This window comes from Balaenoptera musculus, chromosome 19 (assembly GCF_009873245.2).
Source record: "Balaenoptera musculus isolate JJ_BM4_2016_0621 chromosome 19, mBalMus1.pri.v3, whole genome shotgun sequence".
NCBI lineage: Eukaryota > Metazoa > Chordata > Mammalia > Artiodactyla > Balaenopteridae > Balaenoptera > Balaenoptera musculus.
The window spans coordinates 23510390-23536593 of NC_045803.1; the positions used below are offsets into that span (position 1 = coordinate 23510390).

At 40.5% G+C, this 26204-nt stretch overlaps 1 protein-coding gene across 2 annotated transcripts in view; it reads right to left on the reverse strand.

Moving 5' to 3' along the window:
• Positions 1-11268: 11268 nt before the first annotated feature.
• Positions 11269-26204, reverse strand: part of VPS35 (VPS35 retromer complex component) — a 33682-nt gene continuing 18746 nt past the window's right edge. For both annotated transcript variants that reach the window (XM_036833974.1, XM_036833975.1), the window contains exons 8-17: positions 23971-24080; positions 21341-21437; positions 21086-21234; positions 19415-19622; positions 18847-19002; positions 16844-16966; positions 14273-14452; positions 13525-13764; positions 12895-13038; positions 11269-12242 (exon numbers count right to left, since the gene is read on the reverse strand). In XM_036833974.1, the coding sequence (XP_036689869.1) occupies positions 12063-12242; positions 12895-13038; positions 13525-13764; positions 14273-14452; positions 16844-16966; positions 18847-19002; positions 19415-19622; positions 21086-21234; positions 21341-21437; positions 23971-24080 (1587 nt within the window). In that variant the 3' untranslated portion in view covers positions 11269-12062. The remainder of the gene's footprint in view (positions 12243-12894; positions 13039-13524; positions 13765-14272; positions 14453-16843; positions 16967-18846; positions 19003-19414; positions 19623-21085; positions 21235-21340; positions 21438-23970; positions 24081-26204) is intronic.

The following is a 26204-nucleotide window of genomic DNA, read 5'->3' on the forward strand; positions in this document are numbered from 1 at the left end:
GATCACATCGTGGGTCACAAATCAAGGCTCAGTGAATTTAAGAAAATTGAAATCATACCAAGCATCTTTTCTGACCACAACGCTATGAGATTACAAATCAATTACAGGGAAAAAGGCCGTAAAAAACAGAAACACATGGAGGCTAAGCAATACGTTACTAAATAACCAAGAGATCACTGAAGAAATCAAAGAGGAAATCAAAAAATACCTAGGGACAAATGACAATGAAAACACAATGATCCAAAACCTATGGGATGCAGCAAAAGCATTTCTGTGAGGGAAGTTTATAGCTATACAAGCCTACCTCAAGAAACAAGAAAAATCTCAAATAAACAATCGAACCTGACACCTAAAGGAACTAGAGAACGAAGAACAAACAAAACCCAAAGTTAGCAGAAGGAAGGAAATCATAAAGATCAGAGCAGAAATAAATGAAATAGAAACAAAGAAAACAATAGCAAAAATCAATAAAACTAAAAGCTGGTTCTTTGAGAAGATAAAGTTGATAAACCATTAGCCAGATTCATCAAGAAAAAGAGGGAGAGGACTCAAATGAATAAAATTAGAAATGAAAAAGGAGAAGTTATAACAGACACCACAGAAATACAAAGCATCCTAAGAGACTACTACAAGCCACTCTATGCCAATAAAATGGATAACCTGGAAGAAATGGACAAATTCTTAGGGAGGTATAACCTTCCAAGACTGAACCAGGAAGAAATAGAAAATACAAACAGACCAATCACAAGTAATGAAATCGAAACTGTGATTAAAAATCTTCCAACAAACAAAAGTCCAGGACTAGATGGCTTCACAGGTGAATTCTATCAAACATTTAGAGAAGAGCTAACACGAATCCTTCTCAAAGTCTTCCCCAAAATTGCAGAGGAAGGAACACTCCCAAACTCATTCTATGAGGCCACCATCACCCTGATACCAAAACCAGACAAAGATACTACAAAAAAAGAAAATTGCAGACCACTATCACTGATGAATATAGATTTTTGCATATAGATGCAAAAATCCTCAACAAAATACTAGCAAACAGAATCCAACAACACATTAAAAGGATCATACACCATGATCAACTGGGATTTATCCCAGGGATGCAAGGATTCTTCAACATATGCAAATCAATCAATGTGATACACCATATTAACAAATTGAAGAATAAAAACCACATAATCATCTCAATAGATGCAGAAAAACCTTTGACAAAATTCAACACCCATTTATGATAAAAACTTTCCAGAACGTGGGCACAGAGGGAACATACCTCAACATAATAAAGGTCATATATGACAAACCCACAGCAAACATCATTCTCAATGGTGAAAAACTGAAAGCATTTCCTCTAAGACCAGGAACAAGACAAGGATGTCCACTCTCACCACTACTATTCAAAATAGTTTTGGAAGTCCTAGCCACAGTAATCAGAGAAGAAAAAGAAATAAAAGGAATACAAATTGGAAAAGATGAAGTAAAACTGTCACTGTTTGCATATGACATGATACTATACATAGAGAATTCTAAAGATGCCACCAGAAAACTACTAGAGCTAATTAATGAATTTGATAAAGTTACAGGATACAAAATTAATACACAGAAATCTCTTGCATTCCTGTACACTAATGAGGAAAAATCTGAAACAGAAATTAAGGAAACACTCCCATTTACCACTGCAACAAAAAGAATAAAATATCTCAGAATAAACCTACTTAGGGAGACAAAAGACCTTTATGCAGAAAACTATAAGACACTGATGAAAGAAATTAAAGATGATAAAAAAAAAAAAAAGGAAGACACAGGATGTCTTTCTCTCTCCACCATGTGAAGATACAAGAAGAAGACTACCATCTGCAAACCAGGAAGTGTGCCCTCACCAGCCCCTTAATGTTGGACTTCTCAGCCTCCAGAAATGTGAAAAATTGTTTGTTGTTTAAACTGCCCAACCTATGGTATTCTGTTATAGTAGACTGAACTGACTAAGACAAAGCTCAAGAATTATCTTCTGGCTGGATACTCTACCTTCCAGGCCCACTGGAGCATCTGTGTCAACCAGGGGCTCTTTGCATCAGCCCCATCCCTGAGGCTCTGGGTGCTGAAACAAACACAGCATACATACATAACAAAGAGGAACTGACTCTTAAGCTTGGTCCCCAGCCACTCAATAGCTGATGGGGAGGGAGAGGTGTATGTCTGCCAGACCCATTCTCCTGTCTTCCTACACACAGACAACAGAACTACCTGTATCCCCTACCTGACCTGCCATCACCTTTCCTGGTGAGGCTGGCCTAGATGGGACACCCTCAGCTCCTGGTTGATGGGAGAGGGGCCCACCAACCAGATGCAAGTGTCATTTCTGTTAGCTCCAAAGTATCTTTTCAGCAAATGGAGAGGCAAGCAGTGGACAAGAAAGGAGATAAACACTGGCTTGCTTCTTCCTTCCTCAATTATCAGAGTTTTACTTCCAGCCCTAAAAGCATCACTGTCAGCAAGAGAAAGACCGTCATCTCCTGACTGGCCATGTCTGCCAGCATCAGCATGTAGCCAGGAGATGCCAGTTCTAGCTCCGTTCTACCCTGACTCCCTGGATGCCCTCAGGTGAGTTCTCATTCTGACCTGTTCCCCACATGTAAAATGAGTGGGTTCAACTAGATTACTGCTTCTCAAATGCAGGCTAAGAGTCAGTTGAGGATCATGAAATAAATGTAGTGGGTCAAGACCAGCATTAAAAACTAATAATAAAACATAGGCTACAACCAAAAGTATCAGAATGCAGCATACTAAGGGCAATTAGTTTTTGTCACACTTTTTCTTCACTGATATATGTGTACATGTACATGTGTGCAGCGGGCGTGTGTGTGTGTGTGTGTATACAGTGGGTTATAGTGTAGAAAGTATTTCCTAGGTGAGTTGTGGTTCAAAAAGTTTGAGAGTCACTGTGCAAAATGGTCCCCAAAGGCTGGGCAGGTCCTGCTCTGTGTTCCAAGAATATGCACCCATGACACTGGGTCACTTTTCCCATCACTGGAGCAAACTGGTCTGAAAAAGACAAATAACAGGACAGATAAAGCAGCTATATACATCTGTGTAATTCACATGGCTCCCTCCCCCCACCCCACATACCCCAAACCACAGTGGAGCTACCTGGAAGATTCTGCCACAACCTAGGAGACAAGCATGTTAAGGTGCAACCTCCCACCAGTGTAACCTCCTCCCCTCCGTCTGGGGAAAAAGCTCTCTCTCCCCCATCCCAACTCTGTGGTCCTGACAGGTGGTTCACTCTGAGCCAGTTCCCCACAGGGAAGGACTTTCTATGCCAGAGAAACAAAGGGCCAGGCTGAGAGGTAAGGGGCTCTGGGAAACCAACTAACACCCCACACCATCACTACCCACTGTGAAAATTTAAGTGGCTGGTTCAGTTGTAAATTAGAACAACTTTTCTGCATGGCAACCTGGCAGCATGTCATAAAATAGTAACTGTGTGTTCCCTTTGTCCCAACAATCCTACTTCCATTAATTTCTCATGAAGAACTTTTCAGACAGGCGAGCAAAGGTACACAAACAAAACAAAACAAAACTCAGAAACAGCTGTTAGTTGTCCATCAACAGATCGGTCAAATATGCTCTTCCATACAATGGAAAAATGATGGAGGCATTAAAGATGATGATGGTGATCTGTATTTCATACGGATGTGGCAAAATGTCCAGATTTTCTCAGGGAGAAAAGCAGGTTATACAACTTTAGGACAGCTGAACCCCATTTGTGTTTTTTTAGATCTAATGTGCTTTTTTTTTTCCTGTCTGTCTAGTTCCGTAGGGGAGAGAAGAGTTGGCGGGGAAGGGTCTGAAGTCTGGAAGTGAAACAGGAGGGAAGGAGGCAGGGCACAAACTTTGAAAGAATGACATAGCCTGCGGACATGACATAAACTGATTAAAACCAAATGGGTCCAAGATGGCGGAAAAGTCAACTTCCACTAAACCTTTAGTCTCAGTATAGGCTCACTGTAACACATCAGCAAGCTAAATGACACACCTGCAGGCACCATGACAGTTCCAAGACCGACCATAAGGATCAAAAAGTGGGTAGTGGCCCAATTCCTGAAATCCCCGCCCCTTCCTGAAATAGCTGGAATACTCCTCCCACTCATTAGCCTATGAAATTACCCACCCCTATAAAAACTGACAACTCCATACCCTGGTGCCTTTCTCACCTTCTGAGATGGTTCACACTCTGTGGAGTGTTTTTCTCTCTAAATAAATCCTCTTCTTACGTATCACTTTGTCTCTTTCTGCAATGAGAAGAACATCAAGAACCTGAGGTTCATTAAGTCCTGAAACCAGGGGAAGACTGGGTTTTGGCCAGGTTCAAGTCCCAGCCGCATGGGTTTTAAGTCCCAGTCTGAGTTTTGGCCAGTTTCAGGTCCCGGCCGCCGTGGGTTCAAGTCCCAATCAGGGTCTTGGCTAGGTTCGAGTCCCAGCTGTGTGGGTTCAAGTCCCAATCTGGGTTTAGGCTGGGTTTGAGTCCTGGCACGTGGGTTCAAGTCCCAATCTGAGGTGCACGGTTTCAGAAGGATTTAACCAAAATATTCAAAGTGGGTATTGAGAAATGGAGTATTTCCTGCCTTATCAGTAAACAAAGGATGTCAGGGTCGTCAGCAGTTGCAGCCCTCCAATTTGAGTCCTGAGGGAACTCACGAAGGAAAGAATACCTGCCATCTAGCAGGCACCAGACTGCAACTACTCCCTACTGTGAGCCCTGAGGAAACTCAGGACGTGAAAATACAGGATACTGGTCCCAGATATGTGAGGTGCATATCAAAGGAATGATTTCAGTGAGCCCAGACTGTAGCATCTTCCCATACACAGAAAAGCGCTAAATTCCTTAACTTGGGGTATCTGGGTTTTTTTTAATTTAAAATAATCTTTAGATGTTCCCAACTACCTGCCCTTTGTTGCAAAACTTCTGTATAACCTGGCTTCCCCCTCGCCTCCTCGGAGCAATTCTCTCAGGCTTTCTTGAGATGCTGCCTCCCGGGCTTGAAGTCCTAAAAATTTCTGCTGAGTAAAACGTAACTCTCATCTTTAGGGTTGTGAATATTTTTTAAGTCCACAGTATCTCTGGGAGGAGCTATGGTAGGAAATTTTACTTCTACTTTACGCCCTTCTCTCTCTATTTTTTTAACAAGTGCACGTATTACTTTTATGATGGAAGTAAAACAAAACTATTCCTCTTCGGAAAAATAATAACGATTTGCTCCGAAGACTCGAGGACAGCTGAGTGGTAGCAGAGCACCCAGACCTCTTTCTCCCGCCAGCGCAGCGGGGAGTCAGCCCTGGGCGCCTGGAGTCGGCCCGCCCCGCCGCCGCCCGGCCCGCCCCGCCGCCGCCCGGCCCGCCCCGGCGCCTGCCGGCCCGCCCCGCCGCCGTACTTTCTCCTCTGCTCCCCTAGCTCACCGAGGGCCAGTGCATCCTTTCACAGGCTCCCGTCTCCGGCCCCGCGGCCTCCCTGCCACGGACCTCACGGAGCCCAGCGCTTCGAGCAACGTGTGCGCCCCGGGGCCGGGGCCGGGTCGGGGGCTGCACCGGGCTGCACGCTGGCCACTTCTCGGCGTCGGTGGCCGTGCTGGGGTGCAACAACGCAGGTCGTGGCGGCCTTGGCCGAGGACCGCAGCCTGCGCTCCCGCCGCAACTTCTTCCTCAACTTGGCCGTGGCCGACCTGCTGGTGGGTGAGTGCGGCCCCGGAGCAGCCCTGGAGAGGGGTGCCTGCGCTCGGAGGTCTCCCGTGGGAGTTGGGGCGCGCGGAGCATCCGCGTCCCGGCAGGAGCGGGCAGCCGGGCGGGCCCCCTCCGCAGCCCCCTGCGTCCGCAGGCGGCTTCTGAATCCCGCTGCACATCCCCTAAGTCCTGACCCGGGAGGGGAGGTTCGGGGGGAGCCCGTTAATTGTGTCTGGTGACGGATTACCTGGTGTGCACCGCCTCGGCCTTCGACGCAGTCCTTATCAGCTACAACAGGTTCATCTCCGTCACCAGGCGGTGAAGAGGGCAGAGGGACGACACAAACCCCTGGGCGTGGGGGGGCGGCGGGGGACACAGCTGGGTTTGGTTTGGAGTTGCCGGCTAGTGCTGGAGAGAAGGCACCGCGCCACTTCCGTGCGTTTTCAGGAACTCACATCTTCAAAAGGGAAAGAAAAAGAGAAATGCCAAAACCAGGTTACAAATATTGTGATCTGTTTTAAATACTTACATTTAACAAATAAAACAGTTACAATGCAATATAAATTGTGCCTTTCACAGGATTTTTATCATTATACAGTATACCATAGGTGTTGTGGTTGTTCGTGATAGGGTCCGGAATGGGATGCAAATCTCAAGTCCTATTAAGGCACCTTTATCTTTCCACCCAGTGTTCTCACTCTGTGCGTAGGCTCACCCTGAGTTCCTCCAGGCCTCTGCTCAACGGTCAACCCCCTCAGAGAGGCCTTCCTTGGGTCACCCATGACAGAGCAGCTCTGGCCCTCTCCAGTCCCCCTTCCCTGCTATACTCATGCTTACCACCTGACACTATATTCTGGGTCTGTGTCTGTCTCCTCCTAGAACCCAAGTTCTAAGGCAGCAGAGGCCTGTCTTGTTCGGTGATGTATTCCGAGTGTCTGGAATGGTGCTAGACCTATTTGCTGATTAATGTAAACATAACCTCAACTGGAAATAAAATCCATATTCTGTAACAGGGAAGAGCCTATTTTGACTCCATGTTGGATCTGCTTCTTTGACTTTAGCCTTTGCTTTTCATTGTTTTTGTTATAATCATACATAATGGCCTGCCTCAGGGAACCCTACCCACCTGTGAATGGCTCCAAGACAGAAGAAATTAACACATCCCCTCCCTGAGGCTGGTCATTCCTGGAGATGTTCTGCAAGACTGATGGCCCTTTTTACTTTACTTCCTCCCCACCTCTCCCTCTCTATTCTGCATTTTTACTTTACTTCCCTCTCTGATTCTATAAAAGAAACTGGCATCCAGTCCCCGATAACATGGTTATTTTGAGACACTAGTCTACCCTCTTCTTGGTCTGCTGGCTTTCTGAATAAAGTTGTGCTCCTTGCCTCAACACCTTGTCTCCGATTTATTGGCCTGTCGTGCAAAGAGCAGAGCGAGCTTGGACTTGGTAACGATTCCAGCCCAGTGGAAAGGTGATGTGGGTGCCAGTGGCTTCTTGCCTTCCCTGGTAAGAGTTCATGGCTGCCTCCCCCAGGACAGTGCCGGGTGGGAAGGGTCCCTGCTTCTGAACAGGGGACTACCTCTGCATTTCCAGGGCTGACAGCAGTGGGCAGGGTTTGCCCGAGCGATCACAAGGGACGGATCACTCACAGGGGTCCTTTTATGCTGGCTCAGGGAGTCAGGAGACCTGGGTTCCAGTCTTGATTTAGCCACTCACACATTGTGTGACCACAGCCCATCACAGCACCTCTGTGAGTCATTTCTCATATGAGAAAAGTGGGGGGTCGAAAGTCCTATGGCTCTAACCTCTATGATAACTAGTTCGTTTGGCCCTCACCTCTCCGTAAGATAAGAAGAAACTAAAGTGTCTTACCCCCCGCTGTGTAGTTGGGGATAATAAGGCCCAACGAAATTAATCAGCAGGGGCAGAGACAAGCCTTAAATGAGACAGAGGAAAAAACCAGAAGTGAAAAGAGTAACTTTCCTTTGATTTAAAACATTCCTTTCATCTTTTGTACAAGTAACCTATGTTCACTATTGAAAAATTAGAAAATAGCAACAAGGTTTGGGCTCTTCTCAGAAGTAAACTCTGTGGGACTCCACACAATGTTTCAGTTTCAGCTGCAGTTCTGAACCCACTTGGGAAGCTTTTTTTAAAAATATCTATTGAGATTTAATTGGTGTGGAGAGGAGCCCAGGTTTGGCTTTTTTTTTTTTTAATGTCTTCAAGTGATTGAGATACAGCTGTGGGCGAGACCCATTGCCTTTCATCACAGCTCCAGCCCTGCTCATCCTTGTCTCCCATCCCTAATACTGTTTCTTATATTCCCACAGTATTTAACCAAAATCATTTCCTAAGTACCAACGTGGCCTAAAGTGGCACTTTCTAAATTTCTAGGAGCTCAGAGTAAGCATTGCTTGGATTCTCCCTTGGCAATTAGGTTTCCTTTGCTCAGAATTAAAGGCTTTGAGTACATTGCAGGCATATCGGTGAAATCACCTGATTACCAGTATTAAATATTCTGCATTGGCCCGGGTGAAGAGCAGGTGTTTTCTTTCAGTGACATACCCTGAAAGGGTCTACAGAATGGCAGCCCAGCTGGGGGGAAATGTCCATCTCCCAAATCTTCAGAGAGCCTTTAATTTCTGTAGTTATCTCAGCATCTCAGAACTTTTTCCACACACCAAAGATACAGGTGGAAAAAAGAGCAAGAAGTTTTATTTCATTCTTTTATACAGATATTTTTATACCCAGTAATAATGATAGCCAACATTTGAGGGCTTATTTTAAGTCAGACACTGTTCTAAGAACTTTACATGAGCTAGATATACGTCAGGTCATGCCAACCCTGTGGTTAAAACATCCCAGTTTACACATGAAGAAACCAAGGACACAGAGGTTAAGTTTGTTGCCTAGGACAAACAGCTAGCTAAGTGGTACCAGGCACTTGAATCCAAGCCACCTGAGTTGACAGAGCCTCTGCTCTTAGCCACTGTGACTTAGTGCCAACTACAGGAACTATAGTGGGGACTGAATTGGTCAAGAGTAAAAATACTGAATGAGCACATAAAGTTACAGGATGTACTTAAAGTTGGAAGAGGAAGCTTGGTATAACACAGTGCTGTTCCACACGTTATTGTTGAGTGAATTATGTGTATAATGCATATATGTTCTGGGAGGTGTTGAAGAAGTTTGCTTTCATACATGAAAGAATACCACTAACATCCAAAGGGACAGACCATTAGCTTTCTTCACAGGAAGGGAGCACTTCACCCACTGCAAGGAGGCTACCTAGAGTGGCATAGTACACCTGGGGAAGAGTTGGCTGGTATGGAAATAGAACCCACCCAGTGCCCACTCACTGGCTGTCTTAACAACTAATACTCAGCCTCATTGTTGACACCATGCCATATCAGCCTGAGTGGGTGAAGATGCCTCAACCATCCCTCTTGGTGGCCCCTGCTGTTTCCCTATAGGTTACTTAACAGGGCTCAGAAAGGCATGACCAGGAAGACCATCTTCAAGATGATGCCGGCATGGGTATCATCCTCTGTGGGCCTGCCATCATCAGCTGGGAGGACGCAGCCAAGGGAGCAGCCTGTCTCGTGGGGAGTGCTATGCTGAGCTCTTCAATAACTGGTACTTCCTGTGCTCGCTTCGGCAGCACATATACTAAAATAACTGGTACTTCCTGATGATGACCTCCGTCATCAAATTCTTCCCCCCCTTCAGCGTCACTTCCTTCATCTTGAGCATCTGTATCAACATTCAGAAGTGTACCTACCTGCGGAGTGACAACACTGCCCCCAGCCAAGACAACGTGGAGATGATCTTCCAGGGGAGAAAAAAAGAACACATATTTCTTAAGCCAGCTGAGAGGAGGGGCAGCAGGAGGAGAGACCTGAGTCTTTCCTTGGATGTCCCTGGGATTCAAGATTTACTGCCTCTGCAAGCACGCTGGTGACAGAACCACTACAGGGCCAGTGAGAGGATCTGCAGTGCCCGGAGGCAGCTAGACCTCTCCCGCGCTGTGGCTGGCCACCTGCAGCTCTCCCAGGGTAAGTGAGCGGCCAAGTCGCTGGCCATCATTATGTGTGTGTGTGTGTTTGGCCTGTGCTAGGCCCCCTACATTTTGCTCATGATCCTCTGAGCTGCCTGTCATGGGATTGATGTCCACTACTCTACGAGATGTCCTTCTGGCTCCTCTAGCTGATTTCAGCTAACTCTATTCTGTACTGACTCGCTGTAACACTTGAGTTTCCGAAAAGCGTTCATCAAATTGCTGTGCCCTGGAAAAGCCAAGATCCACTGTCATATAGTACACATGACAGAAATGCCTCCTGTACTGGATCGCCTAAGCCCCTTATACTTCACAAAGGATAGCCAGTCACAAACACTTCTCTAGGCCACTGTCACCCCCTTCTTAGTGTTTGCCACAAGGAAACGTGAGAACCATCTAAGAAACAAGCGAAATAAGTTATTCCAAATACTGTTAAAGTGTTGTCTATGGGGACTTCCCTGGTAGCATAGTGGTTGGGAATCCGCCTGCCAACGCAGGGGACACAGGTTCCATCCCTGGTCCGGGAAGATTCCCACATGCCGCAGAGCAACTAAGCCCATGTGCCACAACTGAGCCCAAGTGCCGCAAATACTGAGGCCTGTGCGTCTGGAGCCCGTGCTCCGCAACAAAAAGAGGCCACCGCAACGAGAAGCCCACGCACCACAGCGAGGAACGGCCCCCGCTCACAGCAACTAGGGAGGGCCCATGCGCAGCAGCGAGGACCCAATGCAGCCAAAAATAAATAAATAAATAAATAAAATTTATTTTTAAAAAATGTCTATGGAATTTCCATCTAGGGCTTTGTTATTCAAAGTGTGGTCCCTGGACTGGCAATATGGGGGGGAGGGGTACCTGGGGGTTTATTCAAAAATGTACACTCTTGGGCCCCACCCTAGACCTGGTGAATTCCAGACTCTGCATTTTACCAAGACTCCCATGTGATTTGTATGCTTGATAAAGCTTGAAAATCATTGGTCCAGGGGATGTGTAGGAAGGTGAAAATAGTTGACAAAAAGGGGTTTGTGACACCCATCTCCTGTGGATGTATCCTATTTAAGGCTTAAAATCATTGTGGCTCAAGCTTATGTAATTTTACCAAATTTGCACACACTATCCTATCAATCCATTTTATTCCCAGCTAAACTGCTCCCAAATTGCTGATCCAGAGAACTGTGAGATAAATGTTTGTTTTAAGACACTAAGTTTTGGGATAATTTGTCACACAATAGATAACTAATATAGGTGGGAGCCTTTTGGGAGTTTATGTGGAGGTATCATGCCTAGGAAAGCAGAGTAAGGCTGAAGAAAGCAAATGAGTAAATATGACTAAAAGAGTAGATGGTGCCTTGCTCAATAAGTGTTTAAAACAAGTGAACAGTTGAACAAGTGAGTGTTGTGAACGTGAGAATGTACAATAAACTCCATACACATTCTACTAGTTCCTTTTATGAATCAAGGTAGTATGAAAGGAAAAAGGTCCAAAACTGTTAATAGCAACTTTTATTGTTTCACTGGTGGAAAAAAAAAAAAATCATAATTGTATGATGCATTTCCCCCTAAATTTACAACAATGAAGGTTATACATAAATTATATAGATCACAAATTTTCTATTTTATACTATTTAGAACAAAATTATTTTGATAAATACATCCAGAGGACAACCTAAGTTCTTAATGGATGGCTGAGTCCAAATATGCAAAATATAGCTTCTGGTTTAGACCATGGTGCTTTAAAATTCTCAAACATGCATTAATATACTCTAATTTTAGGGAAAATATTACACATGGCCTTATCTTGCATTTCAGGAGAAGCCCAAGCTGAATTTCACAAACAGTATTCCTTTCCTCTAAATTAATCTCAGAACAGAGAGACAGACACTTTCTGATTAGTACTCCCAAGTAATGAAGGAAATTACACACTCAACAATGAAACAAAACAGAAAAAAAGGAAGGAGAGCTTCATTAGTCACAGAGATAAGTGGGGTTTTTTTGGCTTTTTTTGTTTGTTTTTTTTAAACAGACCGCAGGAATTTAAAATAGCAGATCAATCATGCTACTTAGGGTGATCAGACAGACCTGAACACTTATGAAGTGAATAATTTTATTAAGGTCTTGAAGGTGAGTGTCTGGAGGTACTGGGTAAAACACACCACAGGTAAGAAATGGGAAACCTACCTCAGCATTTCTGAAAGGCACAATCTATGGAAGGGAAGCCTAGTATAATAAAACCCTTACTGGATGTACATGGAAAGGAGCATGGTGAGCTGGGCTCCTTTCTAAAGGATGAGACCCTCGTAAAGTGGCCCCTCAGATTCCGGTGATTCCCGCCTCAAGCGCAAATGCTCCAGTGTGTTATGAAAATGTTTGTTAATCTGTTCTGTTTCTTCACTGGACTCAAGATTTGGGAGGTCTTCTCGAATCTTTTGGATAAGCTGATTCAAAACCTGAATCGTGACCTACAAAAGAACAATTTCACCATCAAGCATGTACCACAAAAAAAAAAAAAAAAACGTAATTTAATAAAAGTGTTTTGAGGAGCTTGTTACTCTCAGCAGTTATCAGATTATGAAAAAAGAGAAAGAAAAAAAACAAAGAGATGAGAACATGATTCCTGGTTTGAGCAACAACTATTGGCCATTCATCCAAAACAACAACGACGACAACCAAAAAAAAAAGAAACTTAATGAAAATACAGAAAATCATAAACCAGTAAAAGAACAAAAGCAAAATTTTATTTAACCTACAAATATTGATCCATCCTTTATTTGGGAATTATTCTACACTTGTATGGGATGACAAATCAGCCTACTATTCAGCATTTATAAATTATTTTTTATTTTTTAAACAGAGAGTGACTATTTTATAAGATATTCATAAACAAAAGAGATAAGAATTTTCTTGCACATAATGAGCTCTTCTGTAAGATGCATCTATATAGACAGAGAAGAATTTTAGAGAATCAAAGAGACCACTAGGTAGATTCTCCAAACTCTGACCCTTGTAAACAAAAAAGAAAAGTATGAGGATGATAAACTTTTGTATGTATCAAATCTAAGAGTAGGAAAGGAAAATAATTAGTTCACTAACAACAATTTATTATTCACTTACCGCATCATTTTCCTTTTCATAAAAATAGATATATCTGTTCAGAATTTCTATAAAAAGTTGCACTTGTAGAGAGGGGTCCATGCACTGATTTGCTATTTTTAGAGCTTTCTTTAGGCATTCCATTACCCTCTTGCCTCCGTGAAGCTAGAATAAAGGGAGTGAGGGGAGTATTAAAGAGGGAGTATTAAAGAGACTAATGAATCACAAATGTCCCATTTCACACAAAGAAATAAACTCACTACAGTGGCTCTTTCATATTTTAAAAGGACAAAACCAATTAAAATCCTCTTTATTTTTTAAAGTACACAGCTATATTTTAAAACAAATATATTATTTGTTTTATATATATGTTAAATGTTTTATATTTACGTATTTTGTATATTTTTTAAAGATGGTGGTACAAACTTGCTATGTTCCAAAATCCTCAAAGTGGAGGCTTCACCACAGGATGTAACTCTGTATGTGTTACTGTCCATTTCGTTTCTTTTAACAAAACAAAGCAATATTCTTTGTCAGGTTTCCAAGCACTGCACATGTTTCACCTCCAAGGCAAAAGGCCCCAGCAGCCGTTCCCTATCAATGATCCCCTCTCCTCTAACACTGTTGGTTAGGAATGACCTCCCACCTTACCTCCTCCCCATTTTTGTCTGTGTTTCTGCCAGACCAGAAGAGATGTGCACAGGTGCTCACAGCTCGGCCCTGATCAGGTTTCTTCAGAAGTTTGGATGCAGCAAGAGCACACTGAGTCCTCAAGGGTTCATGATTTTCTTCACTGAAGCACTTCATCCTCTCAAAAGTACCAATGATCAAGGTGATGGCAGCCAGCTGTGCTTTGGAATCGCTGATTTCATCTTCATACAGAGAAAATGCCTGGTACACACAAAGCAGAAGTGACCTTTAGGGACCAACCATCTACTAGAGCATTTTCCAAAGTATTTCCCATCAAAGCCCCATCCTGTGAGTCATTCAGATCAGAATATGGTTCAGATCAGAATATGCAGTGCCCTCGCTTGGAGAGGCACAAGACAAAGATGCTGACAAGTTGCAACAAAGAAACTTGTTTTAACTTTTGTTTAATCCAGGGTTCCCAAAATGAATTAACAATGGAATTATTTTCCCCCATGAAACAGTTTTTACCATGACCCACTGGAAAATCTTCAACCTCATTAGCACCCAGTAACTGATCAATTTTCCTGCTCCAAACCAGTCAATAAAACTATAGTGTTAAGAAGCATAGTATTTCCCATCAAGATGGTGAGAAAGGGGTAGTTATAAATTCAGTGAAGAGTAAATCCATGTGCACCACCACCATTAACTACAGACAGGTGACTGAACAGAGCAAATGGATTAAACATCCCAGAAAGAGAGCAGATCACACCTGGGACATAAATTCATATGCTACTGTTTCATGATTTTCAAAACCAATTTCTCCAGCAGCTAGAGCCCCCTGAAGAAAAAGTCTTAAGGGTAATTCTGCCAGCTCTGCTTTGATCAAAGCACTGATCGTCTGGTGAGCAAATGAAAAAATCTTCTGGCATTTCTTTTCCCATTTGTCATCCTAAAACAAGAAAAAATAGTTTAAATTACCTTAAGTTCAAGATTAACTTGCTTAAGAATATTCATTTTATATATAAAATGTCTATAGAACAAACAGGAAAAGTGATAAAGTTGAGTTCACAGTTTTCCTGCTATCTTCTGTCTCATCTGTGGAGTACACGAGGAAATCAAGCAGGAAGTCTTCTCAAAACATCCATTTGAGGTCACTGGCTTTGCAATTTTTATATACTTGGCATTTGTTTTTTTGCATCAGAAAAAGCAACATATTCCCAAACTGGACAAAATTAGGAAAATACACAAAAGAATTTTTTAAAAATTAAAACCATCCCTAAATCTACCACCCAGCAATAATCACTGATAACATTCTAATGTTAATGTCTTCCTTTCTTTTTTCTATGCAAATATAATGTAACCGGGATCCTTTGTGTATGGTTTTCTACTTTAAAGTACTTACTGAAGAGTTAAATTGGGCTCATGCTGCATGTAATTTGTATTCAACTTCTTTTCTTTCACTTATTTTGTCATAATTTTCCTCATGATACTAAAGTTATTTAAAATAATTTTTTTTGTTTTTAAGAGAAACTTCCAATGTTGGAAGAGTTTTTTTGTTTTGTTTTAATTTTTATTTATTTATTATTTATGGCTGTGTTGGGTCTTCGTTTCTGTGCGAGGGCTTTCTCTAGTTGTGGCAAGCGGGGGCCACTCTTCATCGCGGTGCACGGGCCTCTCATTATCGCGGCCTCTCTTGTTGCGGAGCACAGGCTCCAGACGCGCAGGCTCAGTAATTGTGGCTCACGGGCCCAGCTGCTCCGTGGCACGTGGGATCTTCCCAGACCAGGGCTCGAACCCATGTCCCCTGCATTGGCAGGCAGATTCTCAACCACTGCGCCACCAGGGAAGCCCTTAAAATCATTTTAATCACTAGAAAATATTCTACAAACTGGATATAGCATAATTTACTTAACTACTTCCTTTTGGAAATAAATGTAATATAACGAATGGTCTATAAACACAAAGCTTTATTGAATCCCTAATTTTTTCTTTAGTATAAATTCTTAGAAGTGGAAATACTGGATTTTTTAAGGCTCTAGTTACACACTGCCAGAGTTTTCTAGAAAGACTATAGTAATTCACATTCCCACCATTACTAGATGAGAATGAATTCTCATCACACCACTGCCATTGCTGAACCTTATTTTTCTTTCTTTACCAGTTTGATTTCTAAAAAGGTTCACTGTTATAATTAGTAGTGAGGTTAAATATTTTATCCATGTTTGACCATCCAAATTTCTTATTAATGCAATTGATTCTTTTCACTTTTAAGAGAGGATGATAGTCACAGACTTTTACAAGGACTAAATGCAAGAATCCAAGCTTATACTCCTTGTCACAGTGTACGGCACATAGTAAGTAAATGCTCGTTGCTTTTTTTATTGTTACATTCACAAACATCTATCCATAAAATACTGGGAAAAAGGAACTACATGAGAGGCTGGCCTCATAAAAACTGGCCAAAGGCATGCTATGTCATACTGGTAAGTCTACTGAATATACCTTGTTTCTCCATTATTAGAAAATTAAGTTTATGGTGTTTGTTCCTTAATATAAACCTGACTGTCCAACTTTCAGGTACATTAGATTAGTGTTTTTTTTTTTTGGCTGCACCGTGAGGCTTGTGGGATTTTAGTTCCCCAATCAGGGATGCAACCTAGGCCCTCGGCAGTGAAAGCACAGAGTCCTAACCACTGGACTGCCAGGGAACTCCCAGATTAGGATATTTTCTACAAAAGTACACCACTGAAGACTTAGCCATAATCCTGCTTGTAAAAGGACTAAGCTCATTAAAAAATGTACACAACTCATAAAATTACTCAATTACAGGCTTTTAGAGAGCAGCAATTATGCAATGCTGGGCCCTTTCATTAGACAAAGCTAACGTGAATTAGACCTTACTTGTTATGTACTGCAACCTCTGAATAAGATTACTGTATCACTTCAGAATTAGTACTTCATAAAGACTCCCAAGAAAATAAAATCGTTCTTGAGAAACTAAAGCATTCTGAGCCATTTTGTAATAAACTTATAGATGTCTCACAAGTGATCTTTAGACACAGGAAAAACTTCTAACATAAATTTAAACTGTTTTAATCTTTCATTTCTAAGTGTTTTTTATGTGATTCCTCAACTAGTATGTAATCTACCAACATCACTATTGTCAATAGTGATACTTAAGTATTACACAGGATGAGTAATGAATGGAGTTATTGAAACTGGGATTTTATTACACCATTATCTATTTGTATATGTTTGAAATTTTCTATAATGATAAACTAAAATACATACACAGAGGAAAAAGGGAAAAAATTAGTGACATACTTAAAAGTAAACCCACCACTTTAGAATTCTCTTTGTAGCGAAAAGCCAGCTGGTAAGCTGCAAATACCAAAGGTGGCAGTGTAAAGCGAATCCGTTGATTTCCACCAGCTCCAAAATGTTTTCGTGCTGTGTTTAAAATCTGACCAAAACAAACAAAACCCATTAATCTTTTCTGTAATTACAGAAACTATAATTAATCATTTATAAAATTAAATGGGAGCTCTAATCATGATTGCTACCATTTTTTGAATATATATGATATACTAGACTTCATGGTAACTTTTACATTTCTTATCTTGCCGAGTCATCACAATCACCCTAGAGACAAATACTAACCCCATTTCACAAATGGGGAAGACTGAGGTTCAAAGAGGTTGTATAACTTGCCCAAAGTTACACAGCTAGTCAGGGGCAGATATAAATACATGTTCATATACACATGTAAGAAGTATACTGTGTTGATAAAGAGCACAGGCTCTGAAGACAGATATATTTAAAAGCAGATTCTAACACTTACTATCTGTGTGACCCTAGGCACATTAATATTTACCTTCTCTTAGCTGTAAGTTTCATTTGAAAAATGGGGTAGTATATTTCTCTTAGGGTTGCTGGGAAGATCAAGTAACAGATGTAAAGTGTTACCAGTACTAACACAAGGCATGTACTCAAAATATTGGCTATTATTATGATACAAAAAATATGCATATTGCTGGTATATCACACCTCCTACTTCAGAAAAATATTAAGACCATGTAAGTCAAGGGAAATGGTAATACACTTTAAAAAAGAGCCATGAGGAAACAAATGTCTGGTTGTTTCAGAAAAAAACCACAAGAATTCGTGAAATAACTTAATATGTGTGTCACAGTGTGTGACATATTCAGGTTTTATAAATTTTTCTGACAATCATAGATGGATAGGAAGAGAATGCATTCCCCCTTGGGTAAGTCACAGCTAATGGTCCTCACCTTAAAGGTGTTTCTGTACATGGCATAACCAACTGGCCACAGGTGGAAAGCATACTTCCTAACTACTACATTTGGTATACAACAAAAAATGAAAACACACATAGGCCATGTGTGTATGTGACACAGAAACATAAGAGAATCAGTTAAAACATCTGAACAATGGGGCCAGCCACTAGATATAGATCACACACAGTGCACAGATTATCTGACACTATACCAAGTCGAAGACTATCGCACTACCAACGGAAATCAGCTTCTTTTTCACAATGGCTATGAAGGAGTACGAGAGTGTCAACTATGACAAAGTCAACACAGGAAGAAAGTCAGGACTCATCCTCAAATAAAGGTGTTCTTCATTACTAACACTTAGCCTCATGCATCCAACAATGGTTAAACTACTTTGCCCAAACGATAATTGGCAGCCATATGTGCTACCTTTCATAAACATAAATTGTCCAGTATCAGTCACCAATACTCCTACTCAGGCAACATGTTTTATTCATTTCACAAAGGTTTATTGAGGACTAAGGATAAAGAAAGGGAGAATCTCATCTGATTGTTTTTTGCCAGGAAAAGGGGGTTAAGAAAAAGGCAATTTTAATTTTAAAGTCTTCACACATTTTCCATGTGGCAAACACAAACAACTTCTATTTGCAAACCTTGGAAACATATACACAGTTGAATATAAGGATTTTACTCATACTTTAAAAGTTTATTATGAAAAACAAATGAACAATTCTAAAAACAACACACAGTTCAAAAAGAAAATGAACATGGACTGATTATTGGACACCCAACTAAAGGAAGATAGGTTTTTCTACAATTCTTAAGAAGTCTTCAAAAGAAATGACAGCAACCAACTTGTTCTTCATAAGCTCCAGAAGTTTACAAACAATTATGCATTTAATCATAAAGTTCAGTTAATCTCTTATTCAGTTTCAATTCTTTCAAAACCTTTTAATACCACAAACTGGATTAGACCATTTGAGACACATCTACACATGACTTCACTAGAAGTTGTTGAAGGGGTATAGTAAGAGTTAACTCATACCAAGTACTGCTGATCAGGGTCCTCAGACCGTAGAAGATGAATGAATCTGCCCACAAGGCTCTGCTCATCAGCAAAGTCCTCTGGGTCAGGGTCTTCTACAGGTTGATCTGGCTGATCCTGAATCAATGTGGATACCAAATTCATTATGGAATCCACCTGTATCATGGGAGACAGAAACCCACTGGGGTGAAACAATCAGCATATAATGCCACTGACAAAAGCGTTTCTAGTTGTGTAAAGTAGTTACGAAACAGTATCAACAACATAATTCCTTCTTCTGTGTGAAAGTATATGCATGTTGGTACACATATAAACGTCTAGAAAGAGACGTACCAAATGTTAATCAATGGTTAATCAATGGACCTCTCTTCCTGGTGGGATTATAGTTATTTTATCATTTCTTCTTTATACATCTCCAATTTTCTCATTTATATAATGAATAAGCTACTTGTAACTTTTTTTAGTAGTAAATTACCCTCCCCGCCTATCTCATGTGTTTGTCTCAAGGTCTAAAACCATAACTACATTGTCTCTGTTTCTCTAATAAAGCATGTGGGTATTCTCTTACCTGGTCTTGAGAGACAATTTCTGTGTTAAAATCCAGAACATTACTAAGCACATAACAACTCATGCTTTTTCTGGACTCGTAGTCAAAGTACTCAAAGAGTGGGTGAAAATGTTTTAATTTCAAGACTGTTAAAATATTGTTGTAAGTGTCAACAGGTATCTTCAAAAGTCTGGTGAGCTCCTTTGAAACTGCACTACTGGTAGCAATACTGCAAAAAGAAAAACAGCAGCCCTTTAGTGAATGAAATTAACTTCTTATATACACAAACAGCACTTGATTCACAAAAATTTGAAATTTTTCATTTATAATATTAAAGGAAATGGGTCAAGTGAATCACACCACCCCAAAACACCCCAATGACTTCCAGATGTCTGTCTAAACACATTTATTCATCTATTAATGTCCTATTGATACAATAAGTTATGCTAGTCTCCAATTCATAAACAGGTTGTATACCTGGAGTTAAAATGCCTGTCTAGAATGTGGTATTTCTAAGGGAAGTATTTTAAGTCGTAGTTAGGTTTCTAGGGCAGCCAATAAGTACGGTATATTCAGGGTGACAAAGCCATGCAAAAATAGCAATTCAACAAAATAGAAAAACACATAAATTATTTCTTCTGCATCAGATGTTGATGACTAAGGAAAAGCAGGATGAAATTAGGAACATTCCATGGGGGCTGAGGAATATCCAGGCATTTATAAGACCTTTAGAGGTTGGGATTTCTAATTTTTTATTTTGTCTAATTTTACTTTAAAACTCACTTAGTGGGGAAAGATATAGATACATCACTTATTCAAGATCTGGAAAGTTTTTCAGTTCACAAAAAATGGGAGTGACAAAAAGAAAAAGGGGGAATAAAAAGAAGTAAAAGAAAAAGAAGAAATCTTCCAGATGTTAACTAAACCACTGGAGGAGAGATGGAAAGCGGAAAGATTACATGAGTATATACAGGGGCCTATATACATAGGGCAAGGAGGGGCAAGGAGGGGCCTAGATTGGGCAAGGAGGGGCAAGGAGGGGCCTAGATTGGGCAAGGAGGGGTACAGGGCAAGGAGGGGCCTAAATTGACCACATGTTCAGAAGCAGTGGAGGATGGGACAGTAAGAGGACTGCTGGGAAAACATAACGGGATCAGAACTGTCCACAGTGGCCACTAGAGGATGCAACAGGTCCAGGACAGCATAGTTGAAGAAGATGCAAGAAGACAATAGAATATTATACTATCCTTGATGGTATCAAAATCAAAGCTCAAAAAATAGAGAAAAATTTAAACCAATTAATTTCCACACCTTAAATACATACATGCCTCCCTAATTTTTTCACAACTTACTCATCTGTAGGAAACCACTTCTCATGGAAATACTGCTTGATATAAATAGCTTCCTTACCAGTTTAAAAACTAACTCACCCATATATACAAAGGGGTCTGAATTGGAGACACTGGTCCCTGAAGACTGCTATGGTCTATGAGTGCCACTACTTGATCAATGTACACAGCCAGCAGTTGGTTGCCACTTTCTGCCCTGATTAGTACCAAGCATGTCGATCTAACAAATACTTAAAACAAGATGAATGCTAACATTTCAAAAAGGAATTGCAAAAGAAAAATAAATCTGGGACAAAAAAGTGCTTTACAAAGGTTTTTACAAAAATGTTTAACTTTGACTTACTGTTCAAGGTTGAGCTTATTAAATATCTCCACTGTTGTTTCTAGAACTTTATCAACGTAGTCCACACGATCAGGATAACACTTCATAGCGAGATTAATGAGAGAGACTTGTAAAGATACAACGTCCTCTGAAGGCATGTCTTGTCTAGACTGGAATGTTCAGAAAACCATGGAATTTATTTTAAACAATTAGAAAAGGATCTACCACCTGAGAAGTTTGAAAGTTTTGAGAACTTAGGAACAAAGCCATACAAACCTGTATTACTGTAGCCACCTGCTGTGAAAATATGTCAAAAAGTTTAATATCTGTTGGAATTCCAGGTCCATCTTCACGGTGAGCAAATAAAGCTAATCTAAAAAAGAAAATAATCTTTATTTAAAAGGATATAGGGATCTGGGTAGTGGGATCATGGATGACATTTTATTCTTTATGCTGTTCTGTATTTTCTCCAAGTGTATTTCCCCTAGAACCTTTCTCCTAAAAAGATTTTTAAAAAGGACATGGAACGTAGCTGACCATTCCCTCAATTCATTTTTAATGGAACAGTTTTACCAATGATGCCTTATTTCACTGCATTCTTACTTTATACCATACACAACAAATTTTCAACAGGCCAATTCTGCCAAATTAATTAAGTAGATATGGATAGAAATGTATTAAATGTGACAAATGTATTCAACAGCCATGATTATAAAAAATAATCTTTAAAATATAAAAAGTAGGGCTTCCCTGGTGGCGCAGTGGTTGAGAATCCGCCTGCCAATGCAGGGGACACGAGTTCGAGCCCTGGTCTGGGAAGATCCCACATGCCGCGGAGCAACTGGGCCCGTGAGCCACAACTACTGAGCCTGCGCGCCTGGAGCCTGTGCTCCGCAACAAGAGAGGCCGCGATAGCGAGAGGCCCGCGCACCGCGATGAAGAGTGGCCCCCACTCGCCGCAACTAGAGAAAGCCCTCACACAGAAATGAAGATCCAACACAGCCAAAAATAAATAAATAAATAAATTAATTAATTAATTAAAAAAAAAAAATATAAAAAGTACCTAGACTCTTTTAAGACACTGCATTTTTACTACTGAAAAGTTTAAAACACAACTAATTCTAAAAGTAGTAAAGTTAACATCTATTTACCACATCTTAAACTATACAAAATAACGTCTGTTCCATTGTCACTAAGTGTTTATCATGGTTACAACTAGACCCACATTTTGTTATGCACAGAAGAACCACTACTGACAGAAATGGTTAAGTGACATTACACCCAACATAGGACAATCCAGTTATTAGCTTCCATTAAGAGTATTCCCAAATAGAGGACTTCCCTGGTGGTCCAGTGGTAAAGAATCCGCCTACCAGTGCAGGGGACGCGGGTGGGATCCCTGGCTGGGGAACTAAGATCCCAAATGCCACGGGGGAATTAAGCCTGCAGGCCACAACTACTGAACTCGCACGCCTCAACTAGAGCCTGTGTGCCGCAAACTACAGAGCCCATGTGCCGTGGAGCCCGCATGCCACAAGAGAGAGAAAACCCACATACCACAACTAGAAAGAAGCCCGCGCACCACAACAAGAGAGAGAAAACCCGCATACCACAACTAGAAAGAAGCCCGCGCACCACAACAAAAGATCCCACATGCCTCAACGAAAATCCCACATGCCGCAACTAACACATAGTGCAGCCAAAAAATAAAATAATAAAAAAAGAGAAATGCTTAAAAAAAAAAAAAAAAAGAGCATGCCCAAGTAACTTATAATTCTTAATGTCCAGGACTGACAAGATAATTTGAAGAATTCTGCTATATAAATTCTCAGACTTTAAAACTAATAACTTAGATATTTAAAATATAATAAAAAGTATTTGCAGAAATAAATCTTCCCTTGGGTTTCTGGTTTCATAATGTTAATGAGTGTATGCTCACCAGCAGGACACATACTATGTACTAGTACCCAGCAGGCACTCATTAAAGCTATCATTGAAGGCCAAGTTTTATACTTTTAACAAAGACCAAGGGCTAAAGAAGTCAAACTTAAACATAAAGAGGATTTACTAACATTTTTAATACTTGAAAATTCTTCTTTAAAAACATGTGATGACGTAGTGATTACCTGAACATTCTTAATAATCTATATTTATGGCTACTTGATAAAGAAGACTCCAGATCAAACTGGTTCCCACTGAAAGATAACTTTCTTTTTTTTTTTAATTAATTAATTAATTTATTTTTGGCTGTGTTGGGTCTTCATTGCTGCACGCGGGCTTTCTTTAGTTGCGGCGAGCAGGGGCTATTCTTCATTGTGGTGTCGTCTTCTCATTGTGGTGGCTTCACTTGTTGCGGAGCACAGGCTCTAGGCACGCGGGATTCAGTAGCTGTGGCACATGGGCCCAGTAGTTGTGTCTCACAGGCTCTAGAGCACAGGCTCAGTAGTTGTGGCGCACGGGCTTAGTTGCTCCATGGCACGTGGGATCTTCCTGGACCAGTGATCAAACCTGTGTCCCCTGCATTGGCAGGCGGATTCTTAACCACTGTGCCACCAGGGAAGCCCAAGATACTTTCATCATGGTAAAAAACAAGCTTTGCTCTTCAGTGATCTTTGGATTTATAAAATTTGGATTTATAACATCTTAGGTCTGTATAATGTCTTTAAATGCCAATTAAATGCATAGATTAAAATATATTACCTCCATGACCCCTGTACAATTAAGAGCTAAACTTACTTCATGTGTAAGCTAGACAAGCACTTAGTAAGTACTCAGACTTACGGAACTAGTGTAACTACATCAAAAGTATTAATAAAGATGGAACAGAAAAAAAGAATTCACAAAAATGTTTTAAATTCATTATTCCCAAGTCAGAACATCTGCCCTCCAGTGTTGGATATTCTTACCTATCAATTAAAGCAATGATTATGTTTTTCACATTTACATTTTGGTGTAACTCAGCACAGGCCCGAAGAAAAGGATTCAAAGTTTGAAGGTGGAATTCATCAGGGAAAACCTGAAAATCAAATAATACTAAATTATTACTAAAACCAAATAGTAAAAATCAATTAGAAAAAGCATTTCACACAATATTCTGGACTTAGTATTTAAAGTTCATATTGTGGGAAAAAAATCATTTTAATCTTATACAACCAAATACAAATACATCACTTTTAAGCCTCTCAAAACATAACCCCAGAAAGAAATATTCTATTAACCAAAGTACAGCTACGATTTTTTTTTCCAGGTTTATATTTATTTATCTATTTAATGCTCCTGACAATTTTACAAGGATTTCTGTTAGTCCCATTTCACAGGTAAGAAAAATGAGACTCAGTAATGTCAAAAATGACAAACCAAAATATCAAAATTTTAAGTTAAGGAAGATCAGTAATTTTCCTTTGCCTCAGCTTCCAATATGGCCCCACCTGGCACTGTTAACAACTCTGTCTTTATTTCCTTTTTTTCTTTTTTTAATTGAGGTATAGTTGTTTTACAATGTTGTGTTAGTTTCTACTGTACAGCGAAGTAGAGCTCCCGGTACGATACAGCAGGTTCTTATTAGTTATCTATTTTATACACATTAGTGTATGTATGTCAATCCCAATCTCCCAATTCATCCCACCACCACAACCCCACACCCCCGCTTCCCCCACTTGGTGTCCATACGTTTGTTCTCTACATCTGTGTCTCTGTTTCTGCCTTGCAAACCAGTTCATCTGTACCATTTTTCTAGATTACACATATATGCACTAATATATGATATTTGTTTTTCTCTTTCTGAGTTACTTCATTCTGTATGACAGTCCCTAGGTCCATCCACGTCTCTACAAATGACCCAATTTCATTCCTTTTTACGGCTGAGTAATATTTCATTGTATATATGTACCACATCTTTATCCATTCATCTGTCGACGGGCATTTAGGTTGCTTCCATGACCTGGCTATTGTAAATAGTGTGCAATGAAAATTTGGGCGCATGTGTAGACACTTTTTGAATTATGGTTTTCTCTGGGTATATGCCCAGTAGTGGGATTGCTGGGTCATATGGTAATTCTATTTTTAGCTTTCTAAGGAACCTCCATACTGTTCTCCATAGTGGATGTATCAATTTACATTCCCACCAACAGTGCAAGAGGGTTCCCTTTTCTCCATACCCTCTCCAGCATTTATTGTTTGTAGATTTTCTGATGATGGTCATTCTAACCGGTGTGAGGTGATACCTCATTGTGCTTTTGATTTGCATTTCTCTAATAATTAGTAATGTTGAGCAGCTTTTCATGTGCCTCTTGGCCATCTGTAGCCTTCTTTGGAGAAATGTCTATTTAGGTCTTCCGTCCATTTTTTGATTGGGTTGTGTTTTTGATATTGAGCTGCACGAGCTGTTTATGTATTTGGGAGATTAATCCTTGTTTGCTGATTTGTTTGCAAATATTTTCTCCCATTCCAAGGGTTGTCTTTTTGTCTTGTTTACAGTTTCTTTTGCTGTGCAAAAGCTGCTAAGTTTCATTAGGTCCCATTTGTTTATTTTTGTTTTTATTTCCATTACTCTAGGAGGTGGGTCAAAAAGGATCTTGCTGTGATTTATGTCAAAGAGTGTTCTTCCTGTGTTTTTCTCTAAGAGTTTTATAGTGTCCAGTCCTACATTTAGGTCTTTAACCCATTTTGAGTTTATTTTTGTGTATGGTGTTAGGAAGTGTTCTAATTTCATTCTTTTACATGTAGCTGTCCAGTTTTCCCAGCACCACTTATTGAAGAGACTGTCTTTTCTCCATTGTATATTTTTGCCTCCTTTATCAAAGATAAGGTGACCATATGTATATGGGTTTATCTCTGGGCTTTCTATCCTGTTCCATTGATATTTTTATTTTTGTGCCAGTACCAAATTGTCTTGACTACTGTAGCTTTGTAGTACAGTCTGAAGTCAGGGAGTCTGATTCCTCCAGCTCCTTTTTTTTTCCTCAAGACTGCTTTGGCTATTCAGGGTCTTTTGTATATCCATACAAATTTTAAGACTTTTTGTTCTAGTTCTGTAAAAAATGCCATTGGTAATTCGATAGGGATTGCATTAAATCTGTAGATTGCTTTAAGTAGTACAGTCATTTTCACAATATTGATTCTTCCAATTCAAGAACATGGT